Here is a 15,747-nt window from a genome sequence, read left to right on the forward strand (position 1 = left end):
CAGCATGTCAATGGTGGATCTCTCTGCTTGAAAGCCGCACTGTGTCTCAGTTTAGCATGCTCAGCCAGCTTCTGGAGTCTGTTTAAAACGATTCGAACGAAGACTTTCCCCACAATGCTGAGCAGTAATGTATGACTTTCCCCCAGTTTTTCCAGTGGGGAGTGGCTTATGAAAAAGAATCTCAAAACTTAATGCTTAGAAATTGAGTGGGAATACATTGTATTTAAAATAGAGAAAAATACATTTTAAAATGGTGCAGCACAAGTTTTGGTATGCTAGAATTTTCTGTGTAGTTAAATTATTTTGAAGTGAATCTGTGTACTTTTGAATTTCTATTTCAGTTTATCATCCTCATATGCTGTCAGTGCTAAAGTTCCTCTATATTGGATCTGCCAAAGTGGTTGTAACTTAATCTGTGAACAGTGTCATCTCTGAACAGTTTGAAAATGTCATGTGAAAGCCGAGGTGGATATAACAGTGCCAAAAAAGGGCTGCTGGAGGGTTATGGCCTGGTAGGAATTGCTGACTCCATGTAAACATGTACTGGTTTTTATTTCATCTTGCAGAGCGTGGTGAAGCTGATGCGGGGGTTGCTGCACTGTATGATGAGACAGGTACACAACCATTCCAGATTTCACATCAGATCCTTTGGTTGCGGAGTAATTAGTCACGTTTATCACTTCAAATTATTTTGAGTCTTACATTGGTCCTTGCAGCATAACGGGACTGAATACCTAAATAACAATTGTAATGTTTCACTAACTTAAGATATATTACTGAATGTTCAAATATTATTTACATCTTTAAAAAAAAAAATCACCAGATTATGAAATCTGCTGAGTTTTTATGTGTTCTGTTTAAAATGCATTGTGTAAAATGACTTAACTGGTAGAATTTTAACACTGAATCTTGATTTGAAATTTATGAGCCCTTTAGTTTGAATTTGGAGGCGAACTTGTGGAGTGGCTTGACGTAAGAAATTTTAGCATAGTGTCATGGCCTGGAGAGGTGATTAGCTAGGTTGACTAGTAGGGCATCAGTTTTCTCGCATCTCCTGAAGACATGGTTCTGTGTACACATTAGCTTACACAAGTAGTTATTCTTCATGTCTGAGGCTACATAGAGGGTTCGACAGACCTTTTGACAATGGGGAACTTGACATTTGGTTCTCACCTGGTATTCGCGCACACATTTTCTATGAGTCATTGGATACTGATCAGGAGAAGGAACCCAGTCTGAATTTTCTCCCCCTCCCCAAACCTGATTGGATATGAAGCTCATTCTAGTAGCACAGCTGCTATCTGTTGCAGTCTGCTTCTGAGGCAGAGTTTCCTCCTGAATTTTTAGGTCCAACACAAAACATGCGCAGTTGATTCGTCTCAGTAGGTATGCAGAGAGGAAATCTTCCCTATGATGTTTTTGGGGTGAGTGTAGTATATCAAGATTGGCCAATCTATAGTTTATTGCTGATGACAGTACAATTCTTTTACATACATAGATGGATAAAGTTGAAAAATTCAAGCACACCCAGAGTACAAATGATGCCCTTCATGCAAAGTATAACAATGGAACCTGTGCTACAGTGGTTGAAGATGATCAGTGGGGTCACCTGCAGATTGATGCTACCTCTCTCTTTCTGCTTTTTCTTGCACAGATGACTGCTTCAGGTAAGGAGAACTAAGCAGGATTGCTCCAAAACACGGGCAGACTGTTAGCCAATTTCAAATTATTGGTGATGATTCTAGTTTGCCATTAAGTCTATCTGACAATTACATTTCTCAGTAATGTATATAATTAATGGTTTGGATCACAGTTGCTTAAAAGTTGTGTGAACTCACTTCCTTCATATTATAGAATGGTAGGAGACCATTTGGCCCACCGTGTCCATGCTGGCTCTCTGCAAGAGCAGCTCACCTAGTTCCACTCCTCCCACATTTTTTCCGTAGTCCTGCAGATTTTTTCTCTCCACATAGTTATCCAATTCCCTTATGAAAGCCACCATCACACTCTCAGACAGTGCACTGCAGATCCTAACTGCTCCCTACATAAAGTTCTTCCTCCTGTTGCAGTTGCTTCTTTTGCCTATCAGCTTAAATCGGTGTCCTCTGGTTCTTGATCCTTCTGCCAATGGGAACAGTTTCTCCCTATCTAACCTGTCCAGACCCTCATGATTTTTGAACACCATTATCAAATCTCCTCTTTTCCAAGGAAACAGCCTCAACTTCTCCAATCTATCCACGTAAATGAAGTTCCTCATCCCTGGATCCATTCTCATGAATATTTTCGGCACCCTCCCCATTGCCTTCCTAAGGTGTGGTGCCCAGAACTGGACGCAGCACTCCAACTGAGGCTCAACAAGAGTTTTATTATAACTTCCTTGCTTTTGTGCTCAGTGCCTCGATTAATAAGGCCCAGGACCCCGTATGCTTTATTAATCGCTTTGGTAACCTGCCCTGCCACCTTCAGTGATTTGTGCACATATATCCGTAGGCCCCTCTGCTTCTGCACCACCTTTAGAATTCTACCCTTTATTTTATATTGCCTTTCCACATTCTTCCTACCAAAATGGATCACTTCACACTTTTCTGCATGAAATTTCATCTGCCATTTGTCCGCCCATTCCACTAGCCTGTCCATGTCCTCTTGAAGTCCATCATTATCTTCCTCACAGTTCCCAATACTTCCAAGTTTTGTGCCATATACTAATTATGAAAATGTGCCCTGTACATCCAAGTCTAGGTCACTAATATATATCAAGAAAAGCAGAGATCCTAACACTGACCACTGGGAAACCCCACTATATACACTTTCCTCCAGTCCGGGAAACAACCGTACATCACTATTATCTGTTTCCTGTCACTCAGCCAATTTCGTATGCATGCTGCTAGTCTCTTTTATTCCATGGACTCTAACTTTGCTGACAAGCCTGTTCTATGGCACTTTATCAAATGCCTTTTGGAAGTCCATGTACACCACATCAAGCAACAGGAAAGTGGAGTTGAGACCACAGTCAGATGATCATAATCTTATCAAATGGCGGAACAGGCTTGAGGGGCCGTATGGCCTATTCCTGCTCCTAATTTGTATGTTCATATCAACCCTCTCTGTTACCTCATCAAAAAAACTCAAGCAAGTTAGTTAAGCACAATTAGCTCTTAACAAATCTGTGTTGGTTTTCCTTAACTAATCCACATTTGTCCAAGCGACTGTTAATTTTGTCACGAATTATCATTTCCAAAAGCTTTCCCACCACCGAAGTTAATCTGACTGGTGTGTAGTTACTGGGCTTATCCTTAAACCCTTTTTGAACAAGGGTGTAATATTTGCAATTCTCAGTCCTCTGGGCATCTTCCCTGTATCTAAAGAGGATTGGACGATTATGACCAGTGTCTCTGCAATTGCTACCTTTACTTCCCTCAGCATCCTTGGATGCATCTCATCCAGTCCTGGTGACTTATCAACTTTAGCCAGTCTATCTAGTACCTCCTCTTTATCAATTTTTAGCCCATCCAGTGTCTCGACTACCTCCTCTTTCACTGTGACTTCGGCAGCATCTTCTTCCTTGGTAAAGACAAATGCAAAGTACTCATTTAGTACATCAGCCATGTCTCCTGCCTCCATGCTTAAATCCCCTTTTAGGTCCCTAATCAGCCCCATTCCTCCTTTTACCACCCTTTCACTATTTATATACTTATAGAAGATTTTTGGATTCCCTTTTATGTTAGCTGCCAGTCTCCCCTCATACTGTTTTCTCATTTCTTTTTTCGCTTCCCCTCTGAACCTTCTATATTCAGCCTGGTTCTCAATTGTATTATCCACCTGACATCTGTCATATGCACCCTTTTTTGTCTCATCTTACTCTCTATCTCTTTCGTCATCTAGGGACTTCTGCATTTGTTTGCTGTACCTTTCTCCCTCCTGGAAATGTACCTTGACTGTACCTGAACACTCTCTTTAACACAGTTCAGTTACAGTTTTGCCTGCCAGTCTTTAATTCCAGTTTACCTGGGCCAGATCTGTTCTCAACCCATTGAAGTTGGCATTACCCAATTAATTATCTTTACTCTGGATTGCTTCTTGTCCTTTTCCATAGCAAACCTAAATCTTATGATACTTTGATCACTGTCCTCTAAATGTTCCTCTACTGACACTTGATCCTCTTGACCTAACTCATTACCCAGAACCAGATCCAGCAATGCCTCATTCCTCTTTGGACTGGAAACATACTGATGTAGAAAATTCTCCTGAACACACTCTAGAAACTCTTGCCTCTCTCTGCTCTTTATGCTATTACTATTCCAGTCTAATTAAGATAATTAAAGTCCCCCATTATAACTACTCTACAATTCTTGTATCTCTCTGTAATTTCCTTGTAAATTTGTCGTCTCTATCTTTCCTACAAGTTGGTGATTTATAGAATAGCCCCAGCAATGTAATGGTACCTCTGTTGTTTCATAGCTCTAACCAAATAAGTTCATTTCTTGACCCCTCAAGGGAATGCTCTCTCTCCAGCTCTGTATTGTTCTCCTTAACCAATATTGCTACCTCTCCTTCTTACTTTTTTATTTTTCCTGAACACTTTGTATCCGGAATATTTGAATATCCGGCCCTTTTTTGAGTCAAGTCTCCATTATCGCCATAACATGACATTTCCACTTGGCTATCTGTGCCTGCAGCTCACAAACCTTATTTCCCACAATCCATGCCTTCACATACATACACAGTAACTTAATTTAGACATTACATTCCCTGTTACTCTGACCCCACCGAATATTTTACTATTTCCTACTCTAGTGCTATCTGTCTCACCCAATTCTCTGTGCACATTGGTGTTTCTCTCTAATATTACCTGCTGGCTCCCACACCCCTGCCAAGTTAATTTAAAACCTCCTCAGTAGCACTAAAAAATTGCCCTGCAAGGACCTTGGTCCTGGCTCTGCCGTGACTCTGTTCAGGTGGAACTCGTCTGGCCTGTACAGAGCCCATCTCCCCCAGACCTGGTACCAATGTCCCAGGAATCTAAAGCCCTCCCTCCTGGATCATCTCTCCAGCCACACGTTTATCTGCTCTATCCTTCTATTTCTGTACTCATTTGCATGTGGTACTAGAAATAAAGTGGAGATTTCTCTGAGGTCCTGTTTGCTAGATACATTTTTAGCTCCCTATACTCTGCCTGCAGGACCTCATCCCTCTTTCAGTCTATGTCGTTGGTACCAATTTGGAGCACGACCACTGGCTGTTCACCCTTCCCCTTAAGACCACTCTGCAGCTGATCAGTGACATGCTTGATCCTGGCAACAGGGAGGCAACATACCATCCTGAATTCATGTCTGTGACTGCAGAAACACCCGTCTGTTTCCCTATCTATTGAATCCCCTATCGCTATTGCTCTTCCAATCTTCCTCATGCCTTCCTGTACAGCTGAGCCTGCCATGGACTAGGCTCTGGTTGCACACTCCAGAGGAAGGTGTCGTCAATAGTGCAATCAAGCGGCATTTACACAGCAATAACCTGTTCATCAATGCTCAGTGAGGATTCTGCCAAGGCCACTTGGCTCCTGACCACATTGCATTTTTGGTCCAAACATGGACAAAAGAGCTGAATTCAGGAGGTGAGGTGAAAGTGACTGCCCTTGACATCAAGGCAGAATTTGACCGAGTGTGGCATCAAGGAGCCCTATCAAAATTGAAGTCAATGGGAATCTGAGGGAAAACTCTTCACTGGTTGGAGTCATGCATCATACAAAGGAAGGTGGTTGTGGTTGTTGGAGGCCAATCATCTCAGCCCCAAGACATCGCTGCAGGAGTTCCTCAGGGTAGTGTCCTAGGCCCAGCCATCTTCAGCTGCTTCATCAATGACCTTCCCTCCATCATAAGGTCAAAAGGGGGGATGTTTGCTGATGATTGCACAGTATTCAGTACCATTTGTGACTCCTCAGATACTGAAGCAGTTTGTGTCCACATGCAGCAAGACCTGGACAACACTCAGGCTTGGGCTGATAAGTGGCAAGTAACATTTGCGCCACACAAGCGTCAGGCAATGACCATCTCTAACAAGAGAGAATCTAATCACTTCCCTTGACGTTTAATGGCAGTCCCCCACTACCAACATCCTAGGGGTTACCGTTGACCAGAAACTGAACTGGACCAACCATATAAATACTGTGGCTACAAGAGCAGGTTAGAGACTGGGAATTCTGCAGCAAGTAACTCATCTCCTGACTCCCTGTTCGCCATCTACAAGTAACAAGTCAGGAGTATGATGGAATACTCTCCACTTGGCTGGATGGGTGCAGCTCCAACAACACTCAAAAAGCTTGACACCATCCAGGACAAAGCAACCCGCTTGATTGGCTTCCCATCCACCACCTTAAACATTCACTCCCTCTGCCACCAATGCACAGGGGCAGCAGCATGTACCATCTAGAAGATGCACTGCAGCAATTCGCCAAGCCACAAAGAACAAAGAAAATTACAGCACAGGAACAGGCCCTTCGGCCCTCCAAGCCTACGCCGATCCAAATCCTCTATCTAAACCTGTCGCCTATTTTCTAAGGGTCTGTATCTCTTTACTTCCTGCCCATTCATGTATCTGTCTAGATACATCTTAAAAGATGCTATCGTGCCCGCGTCTACCACCTCCGCTGGCAATGCGTTCCATGCACCCACCACCCTCTGCGTAAAGAAATTTCCACGCATATCCCCCCTAAACTTTTCCCCTTTCACTTTGAACTCGTGTCCCCTTGTAATTGAATCCCCCACTCTGGGAAAAAGCTTCTTGCTATCCACTCTGTCTATACCTCTCATGATTGTGTACACCTCAATCAGGTCCCCCCTTAACCTCCGTCTTTCTAATGAAAATAATCCTAATCTACTCAACCTCTCTTCATAGCTAGCGCCCTCCATACCAGGCAACATCCTGGTGAATCTCCTCTGCACCCTCTCCAAAGCATCCACATCCTTTTGGTAATGTGGCGACCAGAACTGCACGCAGTATTCCAAATGTGGCCGAACCAAAGTCCTATACAACTGTAACATGACCTGCCAACTCTTGTACTCAATACCCCGTCCGATGAAGGAAAGCATGCCGTATGCCTTCTTGACCACTCTATTGACCTGCGTTTCCACCTTCAGGGAACAATGGACCTGAACACCCAAATCTCTCTGTACATCAATTTTCCCCAGGACTTTTCCATTTACTGTATAGTTCACTCTTGAATTGGATCATCCAAAATGCATCACCTCGCATTTGCCCTGATTGAACTCCATCTGCCATTTCTCTGCCCAACTCTCCAGTCTATCTATATTCTGCTGTATTCTCTGACAGTCCCCTTCAGTATCTGCTACTCCACCAATCTTAGTGTCGTCTGCAAACTTGCTAATCAGACCACCTATACTTTCCTCCAAATCATTTATGTATATCACAAACAACAGTGGTCCCAGCACGGATCCCTGTGGAACACCACTGGTCACACCTCTCCATTTTGAGAAACTCCCTTCCACTGCTACTCTCTGTCTCCTGTTGCCCAGCCAGTTCTTTATCCATCTAGCTAGTACACCTTGGACCCCATGCGCCTTCACTTTCTCCATCAGCCTACCATGGGGAACCTTATCAAACGCCTTACTGAAGTCCATGTATATGACATCTACAGCCCTTCCCTCATCAATCAACTTTGTCACTTCCTCAAAGAATTCTATTAAGTTGGTAAGACATGACCTTCCCTGCACAAAACCATGTTGCCTATCACTGATAAGCCCATTTTCTTCCAGATGGGAATAGATCCTATCCCTCAGTATCTTCTCCAGCAGCTTCCCTACCACTGACGTCAGGCTCACCAGTCTATAATTACCTGGATTATCCCTGCTACCCTTCTTAAACAAGGGGACAACATTAGCAATTTTCCAGTCCTCCGGGACCTCACCCGTGTTTAAGGATGTTGCAAAGATATCTGTTAAGGCCCCAACTAATTCCTCTCTCGCTTCCCACAGTAACCTGGGATAGATTCCATCCGGACCTGGGGACTTGTCCACCTTAATGCCTTTTAGAATACCCAACACTTCCTCCCTCCTTATGCCGACTTGACCTAGAGTAATCAAACATCTGTCCCTAACCTCAACATCCGTCATGTCCCTCTCCTCGGTGAATACCGATGCAAAGTACTCATTTAGAATCTCACCCATTTTCTCTGACTCCACGCATAACTTTCCTCCTTTGTCCTTGAGTGGGCCAATCCTTTCTCTCGTTACCCTCTTGCTCCTTATATATGAATAAAAGGCTTTGGGAGTTTCCTTAACCCTTTTTGCTAAAGATATTTCATGACCCCTTTTAGCCCTCTTAATTCCTCGTTTCAGATTGTGCCTACAATCCCGATATTCTTTCAAAGCTTCGTCTTTCTTCAGCCGCCTAGACCTTATGTATGCTTCCTTTTTCCTCTTAGCTAGTCTCACAATTTCACCTGTCATCCATGGTTCCCTAATCTTGCCATTTCTATCCCTCATTTTCACAGGAACATGTCTCTCCTGCACGCTAATCAACCTCTCTTTAAAAGACTCCCACATATCAAATGTGGATTTACCTTCAAACAGCTGCTCCCAATCTACATTTCCCAGCTCCTGCCGAATTTTGGTATAGTTGGCCTTCCCCCAATTTAGCACTCTTCCTTTAGGACCACTCTCGTCTTTGTCCATGAGTATTCTAAAACTTACGGAATTGTGATCGCTATTCCCAAAGTAGTCCCCTACTGAAACTTCAACCACCTGGCCGGGCTCATTCCCCAACACCAGGTCCAGTATGGCCCCTTCCCAAGTTGGACTATTTACATACTGCTCTAGAAAACCCTCCTGGATGCTCCTTACAAATTCTGCTCCATCTAGACCTCTAACATTAAGTGAATCCCAGTCAATGTTGGGAAAATTAAAATCTCCTATCACCACCACCCTGTTGCTCCTACAGCTTTCCATAATTTGTTTACATATTTGTACCTCTATCTCACGCTCGCTGTTGGGAGGCCTGTAGTACAGCCCCAACATTGTTACCGCACCCTTCCTATTTCTGAGTTCTGCCCATATTGCCTCACAGCTCGAGTCCTCCATAGTGCCTTCCTTCAGCACAGCTGTGATATCCTGTTTGACCAGTAATGCAACTCCTCCACCCCTTTTACCTCCCTCTCTATCCCGCCTGAAGCATCGGTATCCTGGGATATTTAGTTGCCAATCATGCCCTTCCCTTAACCAAGTCTCAGTCATAGCAATAACATCATACTCCCAGGTACTAATCCAAGCCCTAAGTTCATCTGCCTTACCTACTACACTTCTTGCATTAAAACAAATACACCTCAGACCACCAGTCCCTTTGCTTTCATCATCTGCTCCCTGCCTACTCTTTCCCTTAGTCACGCTGACTTCATTATCTAGTTCCTTACAGGCTTTAGTTACTACATCCTTACTCTCCACTGACCTCATTTGGTTCCCATCCCCCTGCCACATTAGTTTAAACCCTCCCCAACAGCGTTAGCAAAAGCACCCCCAAGGACATTGGTTCCAGTCTGGCCCAGGTGTAGACCGTCCAATTTGTAATAGTCCCACCTCCCCCAGAACCGGTCCCAATGTCCCAAAAATCTGAACCCCTCCCTCTTGCACCATCTCTCAAGCCACGCATTCATCCTGACTATTCTTTCATTTCTACTCTGACTATCATGTGGCACTGGTAGCAATCCAGAGATTACTACCTCTGAGGTCCTACTTTTTAACTTGGCTCCTAACTCCCTAAATTCTGCTTGTAGGACCTCACCCCGTTTTTTACCTATATCATTGGTGCCTATGTGCACAACGACAACTGGCTGTTCACCCTCCCCCTTCAGAATGTTCTGCAGCCGATCTGAGACATCCCTGACCCGTGCACCTGGGAGGCAACATACCATTCGGGAGTCTCGTTTTCGACCACAGAACCGCCTATCTACTCCCCTTACAATCGAATCCCCTATGACTATAGCCCTTCCACTCTTTTTCCCGCCCTTCCGAACAGCAGAGCCAGCCACGGTGCCATGAACCTGGCTACTGCTGCCTTCCCCTGGTGAGCCATCTCCCTCAACAGTATCCAAAACGGTATACCTGTTGTGGAGGGAGATGACCGCAGGGGACACCTGCGCTGCCTTCCTGCTCTTTCTCTGCCTTTTGGTCACCCATTCCCTTTCTCCCTCAGCAATCCTAATCTGCGGTGTGACCAATTCGCTAAACGTGCTATCCACGACCTCCTCAGCATCGCGGATGCTCCAAAGTGAGTCCATCCGCAGCTCCAGAGCCGTCATGCGGTCTAACAAGAGCTGCAGCTGGACACACTTCCAGCACGTGAAGGAGTCAGGGACATCAGCCATGTCCCTGAGCTCCCACATTGAGCAAGAGGAGCATGTCACGGGTCTGAGATCTCCTGCCATTTTTAATCTTAAGCTTAAACTTAGTTAAATGAAAAAGGAACGAAAAGTTTTTTACCAATCACACGATAAAAAAAAGAGAAATAGAAAAAGCCTTACCTTATCTACACACCGCCGAGTTCTTTTTTTTTGGTTAGAGGAGGAGGGCGGGTGGGAGACACTACAGGTGTAGTGTCTCGGGTTCAGAAACGGCCCAAATATATAGGGTTTTACTTACCCAGCAGCCCCCTGGTCTCCGCCGAAAACAAAAGGAAATTAAGTTTACTTTAAACTGACCTTCCCAGCTGCTCACTCGCTCGCACTCTTTGCTCCCGAAAAAGCTGCTGTAGTGAAAGCCTCCTTCAACAGCACCTTCCAAACCCACAACCTCTACCACCTATAGGGACAAGGCCAGCAGACGCATGGGAACGCCACCACCTGCAAGCTTCCCTCCAAGCCACACACCATCTTTACTTGGACCTATATTGCCATTCTTTCAGTATTACTGAGTCAAAATACTGGAACTCCCTCCCTAGCAGCACTGTGGGTGTACCTGCACCAGATGGACTTCAGCGGTTCAAGAAGGCTCACCAGCACCTTTGCAAGGGCAGTTAGGGATGGGCAACAACTACTGGCCTTGCCAGTGACACCGACATCCCATGAAAGAATATAAAAAAAATTACTTCTTTGACCTCACACCCTTAAGTTGCGGGTTGACCACGTCTATAAATGTGCTATCCATGAAGCTCTCGATCTCGCAGATGCGCCGCGGTGCTGCCACCTGCTGCTCAAATTCCACTTTGGGTTTTGATTAGTGTTGCGTTCTAATTCTAATTAATTCTAATTCCTCCCCCCATTGCATTATTCTTTGGTGATTATTTTTGTTCACAATTGTGAGCTCCTGGCAATGATGTAATATCACAGCATCCTTTCCTGCTGCTGTATCTGCTTCATTATATTAAAGGGGTGATATTGCCTAGCTGAACAAGCCTAACATGATTGCAGTCTGTAGTTATTTTCAGTAACACTGGCCTAGAAATTGGTCCATGCAGTGCTCGGTTTTCAGGCGCTACTCTGACTTCTAGGGCCCCACTATAGGGGTCAGGAGGCGTGCGTCTAATTCCAGACAGAAGTGTGCAGCCTGCTATACTGAGTAAGGACAAACAAAAGGCATCCTTTACCTACACCCCTCCCCTTACTGAGGGCACATCTAATAGACATTAGACTCTTTATTTGTATATGCAAAGAGGCCAGTGTCTGCTTTTGAGGGCCCCTCGGTAAGATTGCTTTGTCCTAAGCTGTAACCATGAAAGCAAGTAACATACATGAATATGGAGCCGGGAGGAGCAGGGGTGCGCCGCCTGACCTCACATTAAAGGAACCAATCGCCATTGCTCCTAATCTCCATGTTCCTCGTCTCTGTGAAACCCAGACCCACTTATATTGAACCCCCCCCACTCCCTGGATCTCCGGCCCAGTTATTTCTGGCCCCCCGCCACCCAAATCCCCTGGACCCACTTATCTTGCACTTATGCTAGCAATGGCTAGATTTTCCACTGTGTACACCTGAGTTTCTTCACTATGTTTGATATTTCCAGTTTGCTCCCCTGAGCTTTTGCATTGCATTGCAGTGTTGCCTCTTTTCTTTTTTCTTTTGCTCTGGCCTGATGCAGACATGGAGTGGTCGGTCAACAGTTAATATTTTCGCACAGTTTGAACCTCCAATCTATAGCTTCCTTGCTAGAAAGATACAAAGACTAGGAATTTCTTATCTGGATGTTGATAGAAAATCAAAGTCATGTGGGAATATAATGTAGTGGCAATAACGGAAACATGGCTGAAAAGATAGGGAAGGAAAAAAGGGAGGTGGGGTGGATTAGGGGATTAGGGAAGACATGGTAGTGTTGGAAAGGGTGGCTGTCCTTGAGGGGTCAAAGGCAGAATCCATTTGGTTAGAGTTCAGAAGCAAAAAGGGTATTTTCATGCTACTGGGGCGATTCTATAGACCTCCAAATAATGAGAGAGAGAGGAGCAAATCTGCAGGGAAATCAGAGATGTGCAAGAACAATAGTGGTGATATTGGGGGACTTTAATTACCCAAGTATTGATTCGGATAATATTAGAGTAAACGGTAAGAATGGAGAGGTATTTCTGAAATGTGTTCAGGAGCACTTCCTTGACCAGTATATCCTTGGTCCAACTAGGAAGGAGGCATTGCTGGATCTGGTGCTGGGGAATGAGGTGAGCCAGATGGACCAAGTGTCTGTGGGGGAAACACTTGGGTAAGAGTGATCATTTTATTATAAGGTTTAGATTAGCAATGGAGAAGAGCAAGGAATAATCTAAAATGGTATTTCTAAATTGGAAGAGGGCTAACTTCAATGGGATGGGAAGAGATCTCGCCAGGATAAAATGGAATCTAATTTTCCCAGGAAAAACTATAACGCAACAATGGATGATCTTTAAGTAGGATATGTTTCCGGTACAGGCTAGGTACATTCCAACAAGGATGAAAGGTAAGATAACCAAAGCCAGGGCTCCTTGGATGACAAGGGCGATAGAGAATATGATGAAACAAAAAACGAGGGTGTATGATGAATGTCAGGTGAATTCTTCAAGTGAGAACAAGGCCAAGGACAATAAGTTGAGAGGGGAAGTGAAAAGGAAAATAAGGCTGGCAAAGAGAATATGAGAATAGAATGGCAGTTTACATAAAAGGGAACCCAAAAATCTTCCACCGGCATGTTAATAGTAAGTGGGTAGTAAGAGGTGGGGTGGGTCATTTTAAGGACAAAGAGGGTGATATATGCTTAGAGGCGCAGGGCAAGGTTAGAATACTTAATTAGTACTTTGTATCAGTGTTCATGAAGGAAGAGGATGCTGACAAAATATTGTTAGAAGTGTAGTTGGTAGCTGTAAAGGATCGAATGAAAATTGATGGGAAGGATGTACTGGAAACATTGGCTATGCTGAGAGTGGATAAGTTATCTAGTCCGGATGGCTTGCATCCCAGGCTCCTAAAGGAAGCGGGAAAGAAAATATTAGAAGGGCTTACTGTAATCTTCCAATATTTCCTAGATATGGGGTAGGTACCAGAGGATTGGAGAGTGGCAAATGTGACACTTCTTTCCAGGAAAGGGTGTAAGGATATTACCAGTAACTACAGGCCAGTCAGTTTAACATCTGTGGTGGGTAAGGTTTTAGAAACAATAATCAGGGAAAAAAATCAAGAGGCACTTGGAGCGGTTTGAGTTAATTAAGGAGAGCCAGCATAGATTTGTAAAAGGCAGATCGAGCTTGACTAATTTAATTGAATTTTTTGCTGAAGTAACAGAGAAAGTTGATGAAGGGAAAGCAATGTATGTTGTCTATATGGATTTAAGAAAGGGTTTGACAAAGTGCCACATACAAGACTGGTTAACAAAATTGAGGCTCATGGAATAGGAGGGTCAGCGTCAGTTTGGATAAAAAATTGGCTTAAAGATAGAAAACAGTGAGTCATGGTAAATGGTTGTTTTTCAGACTGGAGGATGGTAGACAGTGGTGATCCCCAAGGGTCAGTGCTAGGACCACTGCTTTTTTGATATATAGAAATGACTTGGATATTGGAACACAGAGTAAAATTTCAAAATTTGTGGATGATACCAAACTAGGAGATGTGGCATACAGTAAGGATGATACCAATCGACTGCAATAGGACATAGATAGGCTAGCAGAATGGGAGACAAGTGGCAGATGTAATTTAATAGAGAGGAGTGTGAAGTGATGCATTTTGGCAGAAGGGATAGGGTTAGGCAAGAAAGACTAAATGACACAGTTCTAAAGAGTATAAGGGGACAGAGGGCTTGGGGTTCATGTGCATAGATCTTTGAAGTTAGCAAGACATATTGAGAGTCATTAACAAAGCATATGGAATCTTGGGCTTCATAAATAGAAGTGAGTACAAAAGCAGGGAAGTTATTAGTTAGGCCCCAACTAGACTATTGTGTCCTGTCTGGTTCCCACACTTTAGGAAGAATGTGAGGGTCCTTGAGAGGGTGCAGACAAGCTTTACTAATATGGTTCCAAGGATGAGGGACTTGAGCTACAAGATTAGGTTGGAGAAGCTGGGATTGTTCTCACTGGAGCAAAGGAGATTGAGGAGAGATTTAATAGAGGTGCAAGATTATGACAGGTTTAGATAAGCTAGACAAAGAAAAACTGTTCCCATTAGCTGATAGTACAAGAACTAGGAGGCAAAGACTTATGGTTTTGGGCAAAAGATACAGGGGGCTGTGAGGAGGAACTTTTTAATGCAGTGAGTGGTAATAATATAGAACTTGCTGCTGATGAGGTTGGTGGAAGTGGAGGTGGTCAGTGATTTCAAAAGGAAATTGAATGGGCACTTGAGGGAAATAAACTTTGAGTTACAAGGATAGAATAGGGGAAGGGAACTGTTTGGATTCCTTTGCAGAGAGCTAGCATGGACTCGATGGCCGAATGGCCTCATGTGCCATAATGACTTTCTGAATCACTTGCTCCCAATTGTCTGGTCACATTGAAACAGTCATTTGCTGGGTACCTTTGATAGAAACTTGGGAATTTTTGTTATTTTTACAATGATTGAGAGAATGGTGCACGCGGGTAGCAGAACTATTGTTCTTTGAGTTTTACTTATTCTGCCTCATCTCCCACTGATGATGTCAATGATTGTGATTTCCCATCTCTGTAGAGTCCTCAAGTCTAGGAAGGAACACACAAAGGGATCATGTTAAATTTGGGAATTTCTGTATTTCCCGATGGTGTTTGTGCTCTTTAAAATTTATTCTGAACCTTGATTTTTTTTTTAAATTGACCATCTTTCCAATTGAAAATATCGTAATGTGAGAGTGTAATATTGAAAATTCTCATGCCACAATTCAGTTTTTCAGCTTTTTGTGTAACTGTGCCCATTTCTCATTCTTCATTACATATTTTATTAGTCAATAGATTTACTTGAATTTACAGCTGACAATCTGCAAACTTGCACACTAAAGTTTTCAAGAACTTTATATTTGCTTTGACACAATAACAAAAATGAAGAAAGCACAATGTGGCTGATGTGGATCTGCACTGTTTTGAAATTCTTGGTGACTATTGATACCTAAGACACACAAGTCATATTGCTACTTTTGGTTTAATGAGGATATGAAAGTTTTTCTTTGTCTCCTCCTTTCTTTTTGCAAATATATAGATTTTCTTTTGAGACATTTTCCTCCTGTGGCTGAGTAAGCACAGCATTCACACCTCGGCTTTTATTCGTGCTGTTAGGAAGCCAACTATTTCAAGGTGTAAAACAGCAGCTCGGTGGTGATGTCTGT

General features: G+C 43.6%; 1 protein-coding gene across 5 annotated transcripts in view; it reads left to right on the forward strand.

Moving 5' to 3' along the window:
• phka1a (phosphorylase kinase, alpha 1a (muscle)) overlaps positions 1 to 15,747 on the forward strand; it is a 213,366-nt gene that overhangs the window by 19,172 nt on the left and 178,447 nt on the right. For all 5 annotated transcript variants that reach the window (XM_068047677.1, XM_068047673.1, XM_068047674.1 and 2 more), the window contains 2 exons: positions 567 to 614; positions 1,499 to 1,667. In XM_068047677.1, coding sequence (XP_067903778.1) covers positions 567 to 614; positions 1,499 to 1,667 — 217 coding nt within the window. The remainder of the gene's footprint in view (positions 1 to 566; positions 615 to 1,498; positions 1,668 to 15,747) is intronic.

Source organism: Heterodontus francisci, chromosome 15 (genome assembly GCF_036365525.1).
Source record: "Heterodontus francisci isolate sHetFra1 chromosome 15, sHetFra1.hap1, whole genome shotgun sequence".
Classification (NCBI taxonomy): domain Eukaryota; kingdom Metazoa; phylum Chordata; class Chondrichthyes; order Heterodontiformes; family Heterodontidae; genus Heterodontus; species Heterodontus francisci.